The 18,400-nt window shown below is 50.1% G+C and overlaps 1 protein-coding gene across 13 annotated transcripts in view; it reads left to right on the top strand.

The window, feature by feature from the left end:
• The window catches only part of USP19 (ubiquitin specific peptidase 19), a 43,473-nt gene that overhangs the window by 13,346 nt on the left and 11,727 nt on the right, over window positions 1-18,400 (top strand). For 8 of the 13 annotated variants that reach the window (XM_054975420.1, XM_054975413.1, XM_054975412.1 and 5 more), the window contains 15 exons: window positions 472-721; window positions 1,524-1,680; window positions 1,800-1,871; window positions 3,261-3,376; window positions 3,763-3,977; window positions 4,920-5,133; window positions 5,265-5,398; window positions 6,383-6,541; window positions 6,634-6,744; window positions 7,092-7,202; window positions 16,021-16,122; window positions 16,582-16,722; window positions 16,952-17,070; window positions 17,493-17,630; window positions 17,810-18,201. In XM_054975420.1, coding sequence (XP_054831395.1) covers window positions 472-721; window positions 1,524-1,680; window positions 1,800-1,871; window positions 3,261-3,376; window positions 3,763-3,977; window positions 4,920-5,133; window positions 5,265-5,398; window positions 6,383-6,541; window positions 6,634-6,744; window positions 7,092-7,202; window positions 16,021-16,122; window positions 16,582-16,722; window positions 16,952-17,070; window positions 17,493-17,630; window positions 17,810-18,201 — 2,431 coding nt within the window. The remainder of the gene's footprint in view (window positions 1-471; window positions 722-1,523; window positions 1,681-1,799; window positions 1,872-3,260; window positions 3,377-3,762; window positions 3,978-4,919; window positions 5,134-5,264; window positions 5,399-6,382; window positions 6,542-6,633; window positions 6,745-7,091; window positions 7,203-16,020; window positions 16,123-16,581; window positions 16,723-16,951; window positions 17,071-17,492; window positions 17,631-17,809; window positions 18,202-18,400) is intronic. The other 5 variants (XM_054975419.1, XM_054975416.1, XM_054975417.1 and 2 more) reach the window with 3 other exon arrangements.

Raw genomic sequence — 18,400 nt, 5'->3', positions numbered from 1 at the left:
TTCAGAATCAGCATGGTATCCTTTTTTAGCTTTGTGTTCTTTGTATTAGTCAAACGTGCTAAATGAATTTGCATTAGAAAAATTTTCCTATTCAAAACTTCCCAGAAAATCTCTATTATTGGTATGAAACTGCTCCAAAAATGGCAATCTTGACTACAGGGAATGCCAACAGCACTTGTCCTTCATTTAATTTGGCTATGCTATGGGCTTATCACTGCTTCTGGTGGTGGTGAGATGTTCCTTTGTGTGTTTGGCAAGTATTATTGTTACCTCTCCTGAAGCATTGTTGCACTCCACCCCATTTAGGCACAAAGTACACACTGACAGCTTTGATCTCTCATGGCACCTGGAACTCTTGACTATTGTCTCTTGGTAGCAGTGGGGTGGCTTAGAGATGAGAGCATCTGAAACATAAGGCCTCTGTAGCCATGCCTCTGTGTCTGATTGTGCCTCTCCTCCCTGCATTGCCAGGCTAACAACCTAGACAAGGAGTCAGTACCCATGGAAATGCAGCTGCCTGCACCACCTGCAGACTCACCACCCTGTCAGCTCGAGTCCTGCCCAGAGAAGAGGGTACCATCACCAGCAAGCTCCTCTGAGGCTCCACAGGGGCCAGAAGCTGCATCTGCCTTCAATGAAGGCCACTCCTCTTTGCCATCCATGAACACTGAGAAGAGAGACTGGTCCCAGGATAGTGATGCTTTAGAGGTGGTTACTAATGGTGAGAAGACCTGCACTTTGATGTGAGGAAGCAGGAGTTGCTCAACTCTGTCTCTCTTAGTGCTTTTTTAGTCCCATCATTCCATCAAAGAACTCAGGGAGATGTACACACTTTTCTCTTCCTCGTTTAATCCTCCTGATGACTGTGTGAGTGCACATGGTCCAAGGTCTCCCCAGAACGTAGAAGCATTCACAGTGGAACAAAGGATCTGTTGCAGAAGGGGATATTCTCTCATTTCCACCTTCCCCCTCCTGCTTCTTTTTGTCAGTAGCACATATATCACAGTAAATTTCATAATACTATAGCGATATACCTGCTATGAATTTTTTTAACCTGGCAAAATGCTCCAGCAGTTTCCATGCTGTGTGTGTGTGTTTTAAAATCAGAAGTGGTATTATAATACTAGTACAGATATATATTTAAAAGGTGCCAGGACGGGGGGTGGGAACAGGAATAGTATGCACAAGGGATACAGAGAGTAAATAGTGCCAGATGTGGGTGGGGAAGTATAGACATCTGCACCTTTCTGTCTACACAGTGACCAAATTTGCTTTGATCTATCCAGAAACAATGTACCAAAGCTGGTTTGGGGGAAAAACACAGGCAGGGAAAAGCCTGGGACGTGGACAGTTACAGAACAAAATCATGCAAAAGCTTTTTAAAAATTCTGCAGTTTAGTGGGGGGAGGGGGAATTGTGGAGCAAAATCTCTGTTTGGAAGCAGCCTAGGGAGTGGTGTGTGCGTGTGCTCAGAGCCATTTTTCAGGATTCCTCTGCTATTTCTTTGCTTTCTCTCCTCCCAGAACCAGAGCCTATTGTGAACCTGACATTTGTGAAGAATGACTCGTATGAAAAAGGGAATGATTCTATGGTTGTGCACATCTATGTGAAGGAGATTCACAAAGAGACATTCAAGGTGCTTTTCCGGGAGCAGGATTTCACACTGTTGTTCCAGACCAGGTAAAGTGGCTCCCAGGGGTGGGGGGGTAGGCCCAGAACTGAATGTTATCTCATGGAACAAGCCATGGTTTCTGGTGTTCTCTCTCCAATTTCTGACTGAATTATTGCCTCTCTTCCAGTGATGTCAACTTTCTGCGACTGCATCCTGACTGTGGCTCCCATACAATGTTCAGGTGGCAAGTGAAACTCAGGTATTAAACTCTCTTGGCATGATTAATGCTAAGTATTTGTCCTCCCCACCTGTATGTTTGCACTAGTTGAACACAAACTCTTCTCCTTTTAAAACTAACATACCTTGCTACTTTATCTCAGGGCCCCAGGGCAGGGCCATGGCCAGAAATTATATGGTAAAGGGCGCATTAGTACATTGGGAGATACGCTGCAGTTAAGGTGGTTGTTAAGTCTGATCATAATAAAACCTGATACTCATTAAATGGGCGCTGATGATATAATGCTGAATGGTTTTTTTATAGTAATAAAATGTACCACATGGTATCAGTGTGTGGTCATGTGGTTTTGACTTAAAGGGAAATGGACTAAATGGAATTAAATGGAAAGGGAATTATAACGTAGCTGAGCTTTAAGTGCCAGTTACTGCCTCCTATCTCCAGTTTTCATATGAAGTAAGAATACGTAAATATCTTAGAAGAAGGCCGTATATTGGTAATACAGAACACCAACAGTTATCCGGGGAAAAGTGATTTTCTCAAGTTCATATCAGGAGTCCATTGTTGATTTGATTGGTGTTTTTAAAAGATGTTGCATTGCTTAAGACAGCAAGGTAAGCTTCAGAAATGTGTTGGGAAAGCTAGAGGTCAGTAGGGGAGAAAGCAATTGATCAGTGCCAGTCACTAAAATGGGAGACTTTTAAGTTTCACCTGCTTGCAAATCACTTTCTCCAGCCTAGAAATCATTTCTTTTTTTTATAATTCAATTTTTATTTCAATTGATAACTGAAAAACGCATGACATAAAATACAATCAATCATTCATTCATATCGTATCTTTACCACCATCCACAAATACAATCATTAACAATCATCTAGATCCTATACAAAACCTAATTTCATCATCTAAATCATGTATATAAAAAAAAGTAATTCTATTACCTGGTTGCTACAGCAACACTCATACACCCTTTATTTACATTTCCATTCTGTGGTACAAGTTCCAGCCTCTGCATTTATTACACCTTGCTGGCTTCAGGAGTTTGTGGACCATGAGCAAGTGGGATTCTTTTATTTCCACCACTGCTCCTTCCCCTGCCTTATCTTACTGTGCCACGTAAGGAGTAATTGGGCTGGTACGCATTTTATTTATTTATACTCTGCTTTTCTCCCCAGTAGGGTCTCAAAAACAGCTTACAATGTGAGATCAGTTTGTCAGAAAGATAAAAAGGTGGGCAGCGTGGGGTTTCCTATATTAGAAGCGTTCTTTTGCCCTTCTTTTTAATAGGCCAAGCAGGGTACTCTTAAGATTTATCCCTTCAGTATTGTGTGGTGTCCTTCTTTTTTACCGTTTGTGTTGATGACTTGCTGTCCTCTGATCTTGTTGTACCATCTCCGTTGTGCTATCTTGCAGGAACCTCATAGAGCCTGACCAGTGCACATATAACTTCACCACTGCTCGCATTGACATCTGCTTGAAGAAGCGGCACTGCCAGCGCTGGGGGGGCTTGGAGGCTCCTGCCGCACGAGGTCTGCACGTTGGCTTTTTGGAGTTTACCCTCCTGGGCTTCCTTGGGACACAGAGGAGGGAGTACTAGGGAGGGTGATTGGGCAGAAAATGTTGAACTTGGGAAATTGCTGCAGGAGAACCAGTGGTCTGTGCTGCTTTTATGATGTGAGTTGTGTTTGGGTAGGAGTGGAGGTCTTTGGAGTTTTGTTAGGAGTCCTGCTGTTTGGATGTTACAGTGTTCCTTGCAGCCCCTCAGTGGAGTTCTGCTGAATCACAGGAGGGGTGAAGTGCCACTGATTAGCAACAGTCTTGGTAGCTTGATGGTAGGTGGTGGTGAGCAGCATGTCCCACACCTCTAGTGGACATGGTGCTGCTAACCACAAGCCCATTTTTCCCCCTTTTTAAGGTGCAGTGGGTGGTGCAAAGGTTGCCATGCCAACAGGTCCTACCCCTCTGGATAAAAGCCAACCTGGGAGTAACCAGCACCCACTGTCCACTAAGGAGGAGGCACGAGCAGGTGAGAAGGAAAAGCCACGAACAGAAGATACTGGCCTGGATGGCGTAGCTGCTCGAACAGTGTCGGAGCATGTGCCGGTGAAGCAGGAACCACATGTACCCTCGGTGAGAACTCCTGAACAGTGCTGGGACTTCCATTTTCTAATTTGGGGGGGGGCTGTAGCATAGCCAGGAAAATTGCGGGGAGGATAGAGGAAAGGAGGAATATATTTTTGTACCTCTTTCCCCTCTAAGGGACTCCAAGCAGCTTATAACCAAAAAAGAAACTACACACACAAATCAATAAACAACCAAACAGAAGAATGCAACTTGGGGTGGTCTTGGACTTGTATGTTGGCTCCTCTGAAGGCTGAGGTTGCAAGCCAAGAGCTAAGAGCCATTTGGCCCACGTCTCCAGCCACAATTGAGCTTTATACATACCTGAACGGGAGAGGCAAATAATCCTCAGTAATACGTTGCAGTTGATGAAGCTGTTCTTCCCATTTATCTCTCCCTGGATTGTGGTTTGGGTTGTCATGAGATCTGCATTTTGCAAGAATGGTGAAAAGGGAAAATCACAGTTGTGATAAGCCCCATAAGATTCAAATCTTTGCCAAGGAAAGCCAACCTGTGGACTTGGAGTTAATGTAAAACAGGAATATAAGAATTTCTGAACAAGAGACTGTCGAGCTTGACACTTAGGTTCTGACAGCAACTGGCTAGATGTTTGTGGGAAGCTTGTAAGAAAGTTCAGGATGGTCAACACCTACTCCGTGTTTATCCCCAGCATTGAACAATGGGAGGTCTGCTGCTAATAGGGCCAACCCTCCCCCGAATACATACGATTTTTACTAGTTATGGGAGTGATCAAATCCTTGTAATTGGTGTAAAACTGCTGTTTGTGGTATAGGAATGAGAACTTGAGTTCTAGCTAGGCAACAGGAGGTATATTACTTGAGTTCTAGATAGGCAACAGGAGTTACATCAGTAGGAACACTCGGGGTAGAAGCTATAGGGGAGCCAGAGATCCTGGCCACAAAAGGCAGCCCACTCTCTGATGGCTCGAAGCCCTTTCCCTTCCAGCCCAAGCCGACATGCATGGTCCCACCAATGACTCACAGCCCAGTCAGCAGTGAAAGTGTGGAGGAGGAGGAAGAAGAGGAGGATAAGAAGGTCTGCCTGCCAGGCTTCACAGGCCTGGTGAACCTGGGTAACACCTGCTTCATGAACAGCGTTATCCAATCCCTTTCCAACACCCGGGAGCTACGGGACTATTTCCATGGTACGTTTACGTGTGTGGCTAGATGGGGCAGGGATACTGTCTCAGTGTGCATTTTGTTTGGTTACTCTCTACTGTCTTTGGCCACAGGAGTGGTTGCAGAAAGGTACCTTGAACTTTTTTATGTCTCTTAGATCGCTCCTTTGAATCTGAAATCAACTCCAGCAACCCACTGGGAACTGGGGGGCGCCTGGCTACTGGCTTTGCCATGCTGTTGAAGGCTCTCTGGAAGGGCACACACCATGCCTTCCAGCCTTCAAAGCTGAAGGTAAGGCCTCCAGTAAAGTCACATGCACACCGAGAAGAGCTGCATGCGTGGTTATCTGGGAGCTGTGTGTGTGTCTGGAATATTGTGCAGCAAAACTGGGGTAGGAAGCCAGTTCCCGACAATCTGTCATACTTGGGATGACCAAAGAACAGATCTACGATGAGGCTGTGTGAGTGAAGAGAGGTGGGGCTATGCAGATAGGAGCAGACTTGATTCTCAAGGGCAGGGGTTAACCAGGGTCCAGGAGCAAAGGTATAGTGTTCATAGTGGGGGTGAAAAGTGCTGTCAAGTTGTAGCCGACTTGCGATGACCCCTGCTGGGGTTTTCAAGGCAAGAGACTAACACAGGTGGTTTGCAGTTGCCTGCCTCTGCATAGTGACCCTGGACTTCCTTGGTGGTGTCTCATCCAACCATGCTTAGCCTCTGTAATCTGACGAGATCAGGTTAGCCTGGGATATCTAGATCAGGGCCTTGACTGGCCCTTTTTTACTTTCATAGAATCATAGAAGCATAGAGTTGGAAGGGGCCATACAGACCATCTAGTCCATCTAGCCCAGTGCAGGATCAGCCTAAAGCATCTCTTTATTCCATATAAATCGGTGATTGCCAGGTGCTGTGAGTAAAGTGCTGTTCTCAAAGATAATTTACAGTGAGGAAAAAAATTGCCTTTCTCCTTTCTGAATTTGGATGGGTATTGCATTCATTGGCATATTGAAATGTTTGAGTGGCTTCTGGTTAAAAATAAATTGGAATCCTAGTTATTGGCAGCAAACGCTTGAGCAGCAAGCCTCTGGGATATGTTCAGCCTTGACCTTGGGGCTACTGTGACTGGCAATTGTGACTATCTCCAATAGCTTCAAGTCCCTCCACACATGTTCATCATACTTGGCATTGCCTGCTCTCTTGCTGGCCTGGGAGAAGCTTTTCCTCTCTGGCGTACTATACAACCAATGGCCTCTGTTGACTTGCAACTCTTCCTTGCAGGCAATTGTGGCCAGCAAAGCCAGCCAGTTTACAGGTTATGCTCAGCATGATGCCCAGGAATTCATGGCTTTCCTGCTGGACGGGCTCCACGAGGACCTGAACCGCATCCACATCAAGCCCTACACTGAGACAGTGGATTCAGATGGGCGACCTGATGAGGTGAGTCCTTCCTTGAGGAGAGGCTGAGGGAGGTGGTGGAGGAGGCTGAGGTGACCGTCACTCACCTCCTATTTCTGTTCTCTCGCTGCCAGGTGGTTGCAGAAGAGGCCTGGCAACGACACAAGATGAGGAATGATTCCTTCATTGTGGACCTGTTTCAGGGCCAGTACAAGTCCAAGTTGGTGTGCCCTGTATGCTCGAAGGTAGGGTGCTAAGACCCTCCGAGCATCCTACAGAGGGCTGCAGGGCTGCAGCCAGTGATGCGTTTCCCCTGCTGGCTCTGAAGGTGGGGTTGGTGGAGGCTGTTTTGCCCATTGACTTGGCGATCCAGCTCACTCTGTTGCAGCTCTGCAGGGTCTTTCCTTGGCCCAGTCCACTTCACTGCTCCTGTGGTCTGCCGCTGAGGACTTTGGTGCTCCTTTCTTCCAATCACTGCCTTCACTGAATCTCCGGTTAATTCGGGACAGTGTCCTCTCTGGGGCTGCCAGTGCCTCCCAGCGCAGTGTGTTATAACAAATGAGTGCTGACAGCCAGCTTCTATTGGTTGCAGGTGTCTATCACGTTCGATCCCTTCCTGTATTTGCCCGTCCCCCTCCCCCAGAAGCAGAAGGTGCTGACAGTCTATTACTTCGCAAAAGAACCCCACAAGAAACCTGTAAAGGTAAGAGGAGCGTCGGAGTAACTTGGTTGCTCAGTATTGACTCATTCTTGGTTTGTGCTGTATGAGCTGTTTTGAAAAAAATTGGATCAGTGCCACTCTTGGCTGCATGAGTTTCAGTTATTCCTGGATATGTTCAGTGGGGCATACTGATGGAAATCTACTCTTGACGAACAAACCAGATGTTCCAGTAGCAGATCCATGTGTTTAAATCCAAATTGGCATCCGTCTCCATAGAACGCAAGGGTGGGGACTTCAGTTTTTAAATAATTCTCTACAACATTTGTATCTTTGCTTCTTTTTTTCTTAAAATAAAATGGGGGTAAGCATATGATGCCCTGACCTGAATAGCCCAGGCTAGCTCAATCTCATCAGATCTTGGAAGCTAAACAGGATAGGCCCTATGTAGTACTTGGATGGGAGACCACCAAGGAAGTCCAGGGTCACTACACAAAAGACAGGCAATGACAAACCACCTCTGTTAGTCTGTGGTCTTGAAAACTCCCATCAGGGAATGCCAACATTGGCTGTGACTTGATGGTACTTTCCACCACCGAGCATGTGATAAAAATCAAGGTCATTAAAACTTTAATATAAAGCAGCTTAGACTAAAGCAAAAATTCATAGAGCATCAGTGCTACAACTTGAACAGCTTGGACAAAGCTAAACTTCCTAAAATCAGGCAAGTCTACCTGTTACCTGAATATTGTCAGGGAAGGGAGCCATATGAACCTCCCGTGGCAGGGCGTTCTACTTCTCGGCTGTCTCTACTGAATAGACCCCTGTTGTGCTGCCATTCTCTGTACATTTAAAGGTAGGACCATGCAGCAAGGCCTGAGAGGCTGACTTAAGTGTGGGGGAAGTTTGAATGGGGGGAGGTGTTCCTTAAGGTATTCTGGCCCCAGGCTGGTTAGGGATTTAAAGGTCAACACCACTCCTTGAATTGGGATTGAAAAAATCTACTAACAGGCAAAGTAGTTGTTACTTTACTGAAGTAATATTATGCAGGTGGCTCATCTCTGCTGGTAGCTGCATTTTGGAACATTCCTGGACACTTTTTCTCAAAGGTAGTCTGATGTAAGAGCACACTGCAGTGCTCCAGGGCACAGATAACTGACCACATCCTTTCTGTCTATCAAAGAAAGGGCACAGTTGGTAAACCAAGTAGTAAATAATACTTCTGGCCACTGCTGACACTTTGACATCCAGGTTTAGCTCTGAATGCAAAAGTATTCCTAGACTGCAAACCTATGCCTTCAGTGGAAGTCCATCCCATCTATCACAGGATAATCCATTATTTGGTCATATTTCTGTCCCAACAGTACCTCCATGTTTTCTGAATTAAGCTTTTCTTTATTCACATCATTTGGTCCATCACTGACCTCAGATACTAATTCAGAATCTAAATTGCTTCTCCAGATTGTCATGGAAAAGAGATTGCCTCTCAGAAGAACCAAACTTAAGTAGATTCATATATGTTTTAAGTACCATTGGGAATGAAATTATCCTTGCAGTACCCCATAAGCACTGTCTCCCAGCCTTCCCTCCTATGGAAAACTCTGAGCCATTACAAAGCAGTGGCCTCTTAAATCCATCCTTGAATAGCAATCTAGGGCATTGATGGTTGTTGTGGGTTTTCCGGGCTGTCGACAATACAATCTAGGGCATATTCTGGTCAAATGGTTATTGACAGCTGCTGATAGCTTTCAGAAGAACGTACAGAAGGAATATCCCTCTGAGCACAGGTTGTCAGCTAGAGGAACGAGAGCTGTCTTGGTTCCAAAACCAGTCTGGAATCCAGGGAGATCTGCCCAGTTTGATAATCTCTGGGCCTATGACACCATTGTGCATGAAAGGCCCTTGTCAAAGAATGGGCCATTCAAGATTGACCAACAGCTGTTGAGCTTACTAGCATTGAATCAAGAGTTTCTTTAGGAGTGGTTTCACGGTTTCTTTAAGACAATAGGAGCCATCCAATTCTGCAAGGAGCTATTCATTACCTTGGGCAACCAACAAGCCAGTTCCTTTCTGGCAGACTTTAATAGCCAGAATGGGCAACAATCTAGTGCACACATCCGTGGCTTCAATCTCCAAGGGTTGTCAATGTCCTCAGGTTAGGTGAGCTGAAAAGTATTCACCAGAACCAGATAGGCAGGATCCCTGGAGGCCTCTAGTAGACCAGCAGCAGCGAGAAGGGTGGCCAAGTCAGACTAGATGTGAGTGACTTTAGCTAAGAGCAGGTTACAGTGGGATGCCTTCGCTCCCCTCACAACTTGGAAAAGCTTTGCTGGGCAGATGCAATAGTGACTGGAAGTAAAGGGGTTTATCGTCGTCGTCCTTCTGTGCAGCCCCACATTGGGACTGCGCAGGCGCAGGCCAGCCGCGGAGAAGATTCTTTTAGCTTCTAGAAATGTGACGGGGACGTTCGGGCCCACCGCGCATGCGCGTCGGTGTTCCCGCCAATTTTGAAGTACAAGTACCCGAACGTCCCCGGCATTCCCTCAGTTCCTTTTTCGCCGCCGTTCGAAAAGGTTCTTTAGCTGTCGCTCGTGTCTTCGGACTGTTCGTCGCTTGTGAGTTATCGCTTCATCTTCTGGGACACGTCTCCACCATGTCCCATTCCTCTCTATTTAAAAAATGCCAGCAATGTGGCACTAAAATGACCCACTCGGACGGTCATGACCTGTGCCTTATCTGTTTGGGCGAGGGGCACGTCGTGGAGCGCTGTAAGTTCTGCATGGCCTTCACCCCGAAGGCGCGGAACGACCGCAAGGCCAGGCTCCGAGCCTTCCTTTGGGACGCCAACCTTTTGCCGCCCAAACCGTCTGGATCGTCCGGGAGCAAGCCCAGCTCTGTCGCTCCCTCGCCGGCTCCGCGTAAGTCGCCGGAACCGCTCCCCTCGGATCCGAAGGGCCCGCCCGTTCCGGAGGGCTCGACCGCCTCCGGTTCCGTGAGTGTTCCGTCCAGTCGGAAGGCGAAGAAACGCGCTTCGTCGAAGCCTTCTTCCAAGCCTTTGGCCACTGCGGCTTCTTCGGAGCCCCCGCCAAAAAAGGCAAAGGCCAAGTCGAAAGCCAAGAGCCGTGCTTTATCGCCGGCCCCGACATCGTTGGCTGGTTCGCCTCCCAGATCGGCCCCTCCTGCTGAGGACGTCAGGAGTCTCCTGCACACCCCTTCGCCTCCTCGTACGCCTCCTCCGGTGGTTCCGGACGACTATGAATCGTTCCCTTGTTTTTCGGAACCGTTCCAGGAGTTTGAACGCTCCCTGCCATCTGCTCCGGTCCCGTCGGAGGCCTCCGTTCCGGCGCAGCCAGTCTTGTCGGTTCCGACGCCGTTTCACCGATCCGTTCCAGTGCCTGCTACTCTACCTCCTTGGCAGCCTGTCCCGGGCTTTGGGAACGTGGCCTCCTGGCAAGATTTCGTGGCTTGGATCCAGCAGTCCGCCCCCTTCCTGCCTGGCCCATCGGCGCCCTTGACCTCGGTTCCGGCGCCGTCGACTCTGCCACTTGCTCCGCCTGCTGCTCGGCCGCATCGCCATCTTTCGGCTCCTGAGCCTTGTACCACGGTTCCGACGGAGCGCCCTTCGGTTCCGACGCAAACCCCGGCGGTTTTCTCCGACTCCGAGGATGAAGAGGGCCTGGCGTCTCCATCAGAGTACTCCTCGGACGCGGCTTCCGACCCTTCCCCTGATGATGCTAGTGGGGGAGCTCCGTTCGTCGTCTCCTAATGACGACTACAGAGTGTTCGCGGAGCAGCTAGTCCGGATGGCCGCGGCACTGGAGCTGGATGTCGCCTCTTCCACCTCAAAGCCCAAGAGCAAGCTGCTGGAGCCGCTGTACTCTGGCTCTCCTGCCTCGGTGGCGTTCCCCCCTGTCGAGGATCTCGTCGACAATGCCCTCGCGCTCTGGCAGACCCCTGCTTCCGTTCCGCCTACGGCCAAGAAGGTCGAGAAATATTATCGGCTCAAGCAGGAGGATTGCCCTTACCTCTTCACCCATCCGAAACCCTCTTCCATCGTGGCCGAGGTGGGTCAAGCTCGGTTCCGTCGCGGTTCCTCGTCGGCTCCGTCGGATCGGGAGGGCAGAAAGCTAGATGGCATTGGTCGGAAGGTGTATTCTTCGGCTTCCCTGGGGTTCCGTATCGCCAATTTCCAAGTGATAATGGGCTCCTACAATCTCTTCTTGTGGAAGCGACTATCCTCCTACCTCTCTGACCTTCCCGACGATCGCCGTGCCTTGGTCAAGGCTCTCCAGGCTGAGGCATTCCGGTTGTCAAAGCAACAGATGACAGCTGGCAAGGACGCCGCCGACTCTGCTGCACGTGCGATGGCATCCTCCGTGCTCTTGCGTCGGCACGCCTGGCTTCGATCTACGGCCCTGCCCCCCGAGAAGAAGGCCAAGGTCGAGGATTTCCCGTTTGAGGGTCCCCAGCTCTTCTCAGAGAAAACGGATGAGTCCCTTTCTCTCATGAAGAAGAACCAGCAGACGGCCAAGTCCCTCGGGGTTGCGCCTTCGGTTCCGCAGACGGGTCCGAGATATCGGTACGGCAGGTTCCGGTCCTATCAGTCACCCTACCAGCAGTTCCAACAGCGCCAAGGAAGGTTCTCCTCCGGTCAATCCTATGGCCACCGTTCCTACTCTGGCCAGCAGCGCCACTCTTCGAGACGCTCCGGCCGGTCCAAGGGACGACATCAGCCTCCCTCGCCCAAGCCCTCGACTTCGGCGCAAAAGCCCACGGTCTTTTGACTAGACCAGGACGCTTCCCAGTTGGCCTGCAAGGACACTGTTAATATCTTGTTCTTGGACAGGCTACGGCCTTTCTTGCCCCATTGGCGACTCATTACTACTGATAACTGGGTCCTCTCTATTGTGGCCCGTGGTTATAAATTATCGTTTACCACTGCACCCCCTCTTTCGCACCCCCCTCGTTGTGCTTCTTGTTGTAATGTTGTGTTACAAAATAATGTTTTGGAGTTGGTTAACAAAGGTGCTGTCCGGGTGGTCGATGTCTCTGCTTCCCCTTGGGGATTTTATTCAAGATACTTCCTTGTGGATAAGAAGGATGGGGGGTCTCGTCCCATTTTGGACCTTCGGGCCCTTAATACTTACTTGAGGGTGGAAAAGTTTAGGATGCTTACTCTGTCGCGAGTATTGGAACTCTTGGAGTCAGGCGTCTGGATGGCCATTTTGGATCTCAAAGACGCCTACTTCCACATTTCCATCTTTGAGGGCCACAGAAAATACCTCCGTTTTACCTGTGGAGGCGCTGTCTATGAGTACACAGCCTTGCCCTTTGGCCTGGCCTCGGCGCCCAGGGTGTTCACTAAATGTATGGCCACCGTGGTGGCACATTTACGGTCTAGTGGCTGTTTTGTCTATCCATATTTGGATGATTGGCTCCTGGTGGGTCCCTCCTCTGATTCCCTCCGGGCCTCTATCGCCCTCACCTTGTCCGTGCTAGACGGCCTGGGGCTAGTGGTCAATTTGGGGAAGTCTGTGTTGTCCCCAGGTACGAGCATTAGGTTCATCGGGGTCCACTTTGACTCTCTGCTGGGCAGGGCTTATCTACCCCCGGACCGCTTGAGCAGGCTGTCCTGCCTGGCCCGCCACTTCGTGCATAACCGGTTCCAAACTGCCCTCCTGATTCAAACCTTGTTGGGCCTCATGGCCTCCTCCACAGGGGTGGTGTGTTTTGCACGCCTGCACATGCGGCCTCTGCAAAACTGGTTTGTTCGGGTTTTCAACCCCCTCGCTATGAGTCAACACCGTGGGTTTTCCATCCCGAGGGTGATACAGCGGTCCTTGGTGTGGTGGACTGTCCCTGAGAATTTGTCCAAGGGTTGTCCTTTTGGTCCCTTCCTGCCGGAGGTCACCGTCTTTACGGACGCTTCCACTCTAGGCTGGGGAGGGCGTTGTGGGCGCCTGTCTGCTCAGGGTGTTTGGTCCTCCCTTGAGGTGAACATGCACATTAACCTCTTAGAGCTTAGAGCGATCCGTTACTCCCTTGCTTCTTTTGCAGATGTCATTCGGAACAAGAGGGTGCAGGTCCTGTCGGACAATACCACAGCCTGTTACTATCTCAACAAGCAGGGAGGAACGGTCTCGCTCAAGCTCTGCAGGGAAGCGACTACGCTCTGGAACTGGGCCATTACCAACAACGTCCTGCCCAAGGCCGTTCATATTGCGGGGGAGAGCAACACAGCAGCAGACGCGCTGAGCAGAGTGTTTTTGCCCCAACACGAGTGGTCCCTCAACAGGGCTTACCTCCATGTGGTTTTCCGCATGTGGGGCACCCCGCTCATCGACCTCTTCGCCACAGCCCACAACGCACAGGTTCCCCTGTTCTGCTCCCGGGCCGGGATTGGCCATCGTTCACTGGGGGATGCCTTCCAGATACCCTGGTCTCCAGGGCTCTTTTATGCCTTCCCGCCCTTCCCACTCCTTCACAAGGTCCTGTCCAGGATCAGAGCCTTCCGGACCCATTGTATCCTGATTGCCCCTCGGTGGCCTCGCCAGGATTGGTTCCCCCTTTTACTCTCCCTGTCACAGGGGCGGTGTCTCCCGCTTCCACACGCCCCAGACCTGCTACTCAGGGACGGGGTGTGGCATCACGATGTGGCAGTGCTAAATCTGACTGCCTGGCTCCTCTGCGCCCCAGACTAGGCCTCTCTGCTAGGGTGCTTAACGTGATCTTGAATGCCCGAAAACCGTCTACCAGGTTGTCCTACCAGAGGAAGTGGTCACGTTTCTCTAGGTGGTTAGCCCCCAAAGGGGTTTCCCCTTTCACTTGCCCGCTGCCTGTCATTCTGGACTACCTCCTGGATCTGTGCTCCCAAGGCCTGGCGTTCTCCAGTGTTAAGGTGCACATGGCTGCTATCTCTGCCTTCCATGAGCAGATTGATGGGAGGACTGTGTTTGCACATTGGCTGTCCAAACAGTTCCTGAAGGGCCTACTAAAGTCCTTTCCTCCTAGGGCCCATCCTATTCCTCAGTGGAGCCTGACCCTGGTGCTCTCCCGTCTGATGCTCTCCCCTTTTGAGCCCCTGTCTACCTGTCCCTTGCCTCTGCTCACGCAGAAGGTGGCCTTTTTGGTTGCAGTCACTTCCTCCAGGCGGGTTGGGGAGTTGTCTGCTCTAAGGTGTGACCCCCCCTTCCTGCAGTTCTTCCCCAGTACGGTCATGCTCCACACTAGTATGCAGTTCCTGCCCAAGGTGGTTTCCAAATTTCACCTGCGTCAAAAGGTGGTCCTTCCTTCCTTTTTTCCTACACCCTCTTCCCCAGAGGAACGTACTCTACACACATTGGATGTGAAACGTGCTTTATTGTTTTATTTACATCGCACCAAGTGTTTCAGGAAGTCTCCTGCCCTGTTCTTGTGTTACTCTGGCCCTCGCAAGGGCTCGCCTGCTTCTGCCCAGTCCATCTCTCGCTGGATTGTGTCTGCAATTAAACTTTGTTATCAACAAGCTGGAGTCCGGTGCCCGTTGTTGATTACTGCTCATTCTACTCGAGCACAAGCTGCCTCTGCTGCCTTCCTGCGAGGAGTGCCACTCCAGGACGTCTGCCAAGCTGCAACGTGGTCTACCGCTGACACTTTCATTAAACATTATTCTGTAGACGTGAATGCACGCCGTGAATCCGCTGTTGGCACGGCTGTTCTGCATTCTTTGTTCACATAGACACTCACACCCGCCCCCATTGGTGAGATGCTAGCTATTCTCCCAATGTGGGGCTGCACAGAAGGACGACGACGATAAACAGGGTTTCTCACCTGTAACTGTTGATCGTCGAGTCTCTTCTGTGCAGACACACATTCCCTCCCGCCTGCCCCGCTGTGAGTGCTTGGTTTACTCCATTGTTTCTCCGGCGGCTCAGGTGAACTGAGGGAATGCCGGGGACGTTCGGGTACTTGTACTTCAAAATTGGCGGGAACACCGACGCGCATGCGCGGTGGGCCCGAACGTCCCCGTCACATTTCTAGAAGCTAAAAGAATCTTCTCCGCGGCTGGCCTGCGCCTGCGCAGTCCCAATGTGTGTCTGCACAGAAGAGACTCGACGATCAACAGTTACAGGTGAGAAACCCTGTTTTTTTTGCTGCTGATGTCACAGCAGTGATGTTTGACTGTTCCAACTCCCCCTCCTTCTCACCTCCAAACAATTTCTCTTGCCCATACCCCACTTTTGCTCTTAAAATGACTCCCTTCCCCACACTCCATAATTGTTTTGACTAATTGTGGCAGATCCAGCTTTAAACATGTTGATCTGCCACCATTGTGTTTAGTTTGGCTCTTAATTTGCTCAATTTGGGGGAGAGCTCAGCATATAGTTTGCGAATGTGGACAGGGAAAATAAAACAAAATATTGCCCGTGCTCTGGGATTAAGGGTTTCAAGGCAGAGATCTCTTGGCAGGCTTGAGCCTTAACCATTTTATCTGACTCCTGGGACTCAAACTCAAAATAGAGGCAAAAATCTGATGTACCCTTTTGAACTGGTAGACCTAACATCCAGTCAGAATACCTGCTGTTGTCTGATCATGATAGCTGAGAATTACTTCTACAGAGCATGATGATCACTTGAAATTAGCATCATATACTCAGAACTATACAGATCCTAGAACTGGTGCAGCCCCACTGAGGTTGGGGGGAGAGCTTTAAGCAATCAGCTGTGTGCTGATCAGAGGAGAGACGGGTTATAGTACAAGAGCAGGTAAAGCAGAGTGTGTGGGGTTCAAGAATGACATTGCTTGACTGTGGAAGCTAGGGGGAAACCGATGGTATGGCTGTTGATCCTGACATGCTCACTCCAACATTCTCTCTCCCAACAGTTCCTAGTGAGCATTAGCAAAGAAAATTCTACTGCCATGGAGGTGTTAGAGTCGATATCCCATAGTATGCGAGTGAATCCTGAGAACTTGCGCCTTGCTGAAGTGAGTGCTCCCTTTGTATATGCTGTGATGGCGGCAAAGTGTTTCATACAGTCCAGTTAAATCTTTTGTGTCATGGGAGTTGCCTTTTGCTCTGGATGTGCTTGCTTATAGTAACAAAGGTGCAGACACGGCTACAGGAGGTGAGTGGGTAGAGAGATCTCCCTTATCAGTCAGATAGGAAGCACAGAAGAGATTTCTTGTTGCCAGGAATCTGTGTGGTTCTTTAATAATAATAATAAGGCTGAAGTAGACAGTACAGGTCTCACCACTCCCTTCTTTCCAGCTGTGTGTGTTTGCTTTTATTCTAGTATTCCTATCCCTTGTATTTTTGTCTAATTCTGTTTTCACATCAGATGGCCACCACAGTATCCTATGCCCATGCCTTCCTTGGATTTTTACTTGTATGTATATCATGAGCATCTCTCAGAAAGATTTTGCTTCCCTTGTTTCTTGCATTAGGTAATCAAGAACCACTTCCACCGCATGTACCTGCCTTCCCAGTCGCTTGACTGTGTCTCCCCCACAGACCTTCTGCTGTGCTTTGAGGTACTTTCTCCTGACCTGGCGAAGGAGCGTGTGGTGGAGCTGCAGGTTCAACAGGTAAGTGCTTGGAACTGTGCCAGTGGCCTCCATAGAGAGAGCTGGAGCCAGAAAGTGCAGCCCTTGAGTGGTCAAGATGGGAGAGGGAAAGCTGTCCTGAGAGAACATGAGGGCATGTTGGGTTTAGCTTGCAACCTCTTGTGAGAGCAGCACGTGGTTCTGGCCAGCGTGCTTTACTGGTTCTGGTTTAGCTTAGCAACACTGAAATGCGCAACATCTCCCTTCTCAGCGCCCTCAGGTGCCCAGTGGGCCCATCGCCAAGTGTGCCGCCTGCCAGAAGAAGCAGCAGTCAGAGGAGGAGAAGTTGAAGCGCTGCACTCGGTGCTACCGTGTCGGTTATTGCAACGTGTAAGTTGGCGCCTTTCCCAGAGCCAAGGGCCATAGCAGAACCCGTCCTTAGCTAGCTCTTTTCTTAGAGAAGGCTTATTTCTGGACTGACGGGGAAGAGGAGTCTCCTTGGGTGGCTTGCTGCTGGCTTGGGGTGGGTGGTGCCGGTACTCATGAAAGAGGTGGCTGCTCATTTTCATCCTGTTGTGGGAGGAGAGCCAGGCAGCTGTTACTTTAGGGGATGGGCTGTGGCATGAGTTTTGCCTGTCTGCAAGAAGTCCCCAGCATCTCCAGCTTAAAAAGATCTTGGACAGAAGGCATCTGCCCTGGCCTGGACCCTGCAGAGCTGCTGTCGGCCACAGCTAGATAGATCAGTGGCCTGACTCTGTGTAAAGGGGAGGAGGGTGTACACAGGCCACGCGACTGGTTTTTGTCTCTTTCAGAGAGTGTCAGAGGAAGCACTGGCATGACCACAAAGCTTCGTGCCGCCCAGAGAACATCGGCTTCCCTTTCCTCATCAGCGTGCCAGAGTCACGCCTCACCTATGCACGGCTGGCTCAGCTCTTGGAGGGTTATGCCAGGTAAGGCCGGCTGGTGACTGCACTGTTCCCTAGATGAGACAGTGGGTGCCATTTTGACTACCTTCTAGGTCAGCGATGGAGCTGCATTTCCCTCGTGGATGTTTGTAGTTTGTATAGTGCAGACAGTGTAGAACCACATGACTTGCTTCCCCTCCACTCTCTTTGTCTCCCCCAACTAGGTACTCTGTCAGTGTGTTCCAGCCACCATTCCAGGTGGGCAGGATGTCACCTGAGCAAAGCTTGCAGCCCCAGCTTCCTGAGAAACAGGAACCTCCTGCCAGGAGCAGCTGTGCTACAGCCATGGCTGCTGCCACCGCCTCAGCAACCGCCAGCATGGAGTCGGGAGATAGCACCAGAGCTCCACACCTCTTGCAGGAACCCCAAGCATCTCCCTCAGCCCCTGAGCTACAGCCTGAGCTGGGGGACACCAGTGCTGTGAGGAGCAAGGTTCCCACCGGAAGAAGCTCCTTGCTGAGCTTGGACTCGGGCTTCTCTGAGCCTCCTTTGGATGCACGGGCCGAGGGCTGTGTGGAGAAGGAGCTTCATTTTGAGAAAGCCTCCAAGCCTGAAGGTGAGTGACCCAACCTGGACCTGGGCCACTGGTCTGATTTTTTTGAAGACCACATCTAGTGGGTTCCTGGCAGCTTTTCAGCGAGGTAGTTTATCCCAGCATTCTTTAGTGCAGTTTGGGTCTCCGCTGAGGTATTACTCCAGAAGCAGTAGGTAGAGGGTAAATACTTATTCAGCGTCCATCCTCAAAATCACAAATG

Source organism: Eublepharis macularius, chromosome 4, assembly GCF_028583425.1.
Source record: "Eublepharis macularius isolate TG4126 chromosome 4, MPM_Emac_v1.0, whole genome shotgun sequence".
Classification (NCBI taxonomy): domain Eukaryota; kingdom Metazoa; phylum Chordata; class Lepidosauria; order Squamata; family Eublepharidae; genus Eublepharis; species Eublepharis macularius.
Note: the sequence above shows the minus strand (reverse complement) of the source record. Positions and strands in the feature narration are given on the sequence as shown.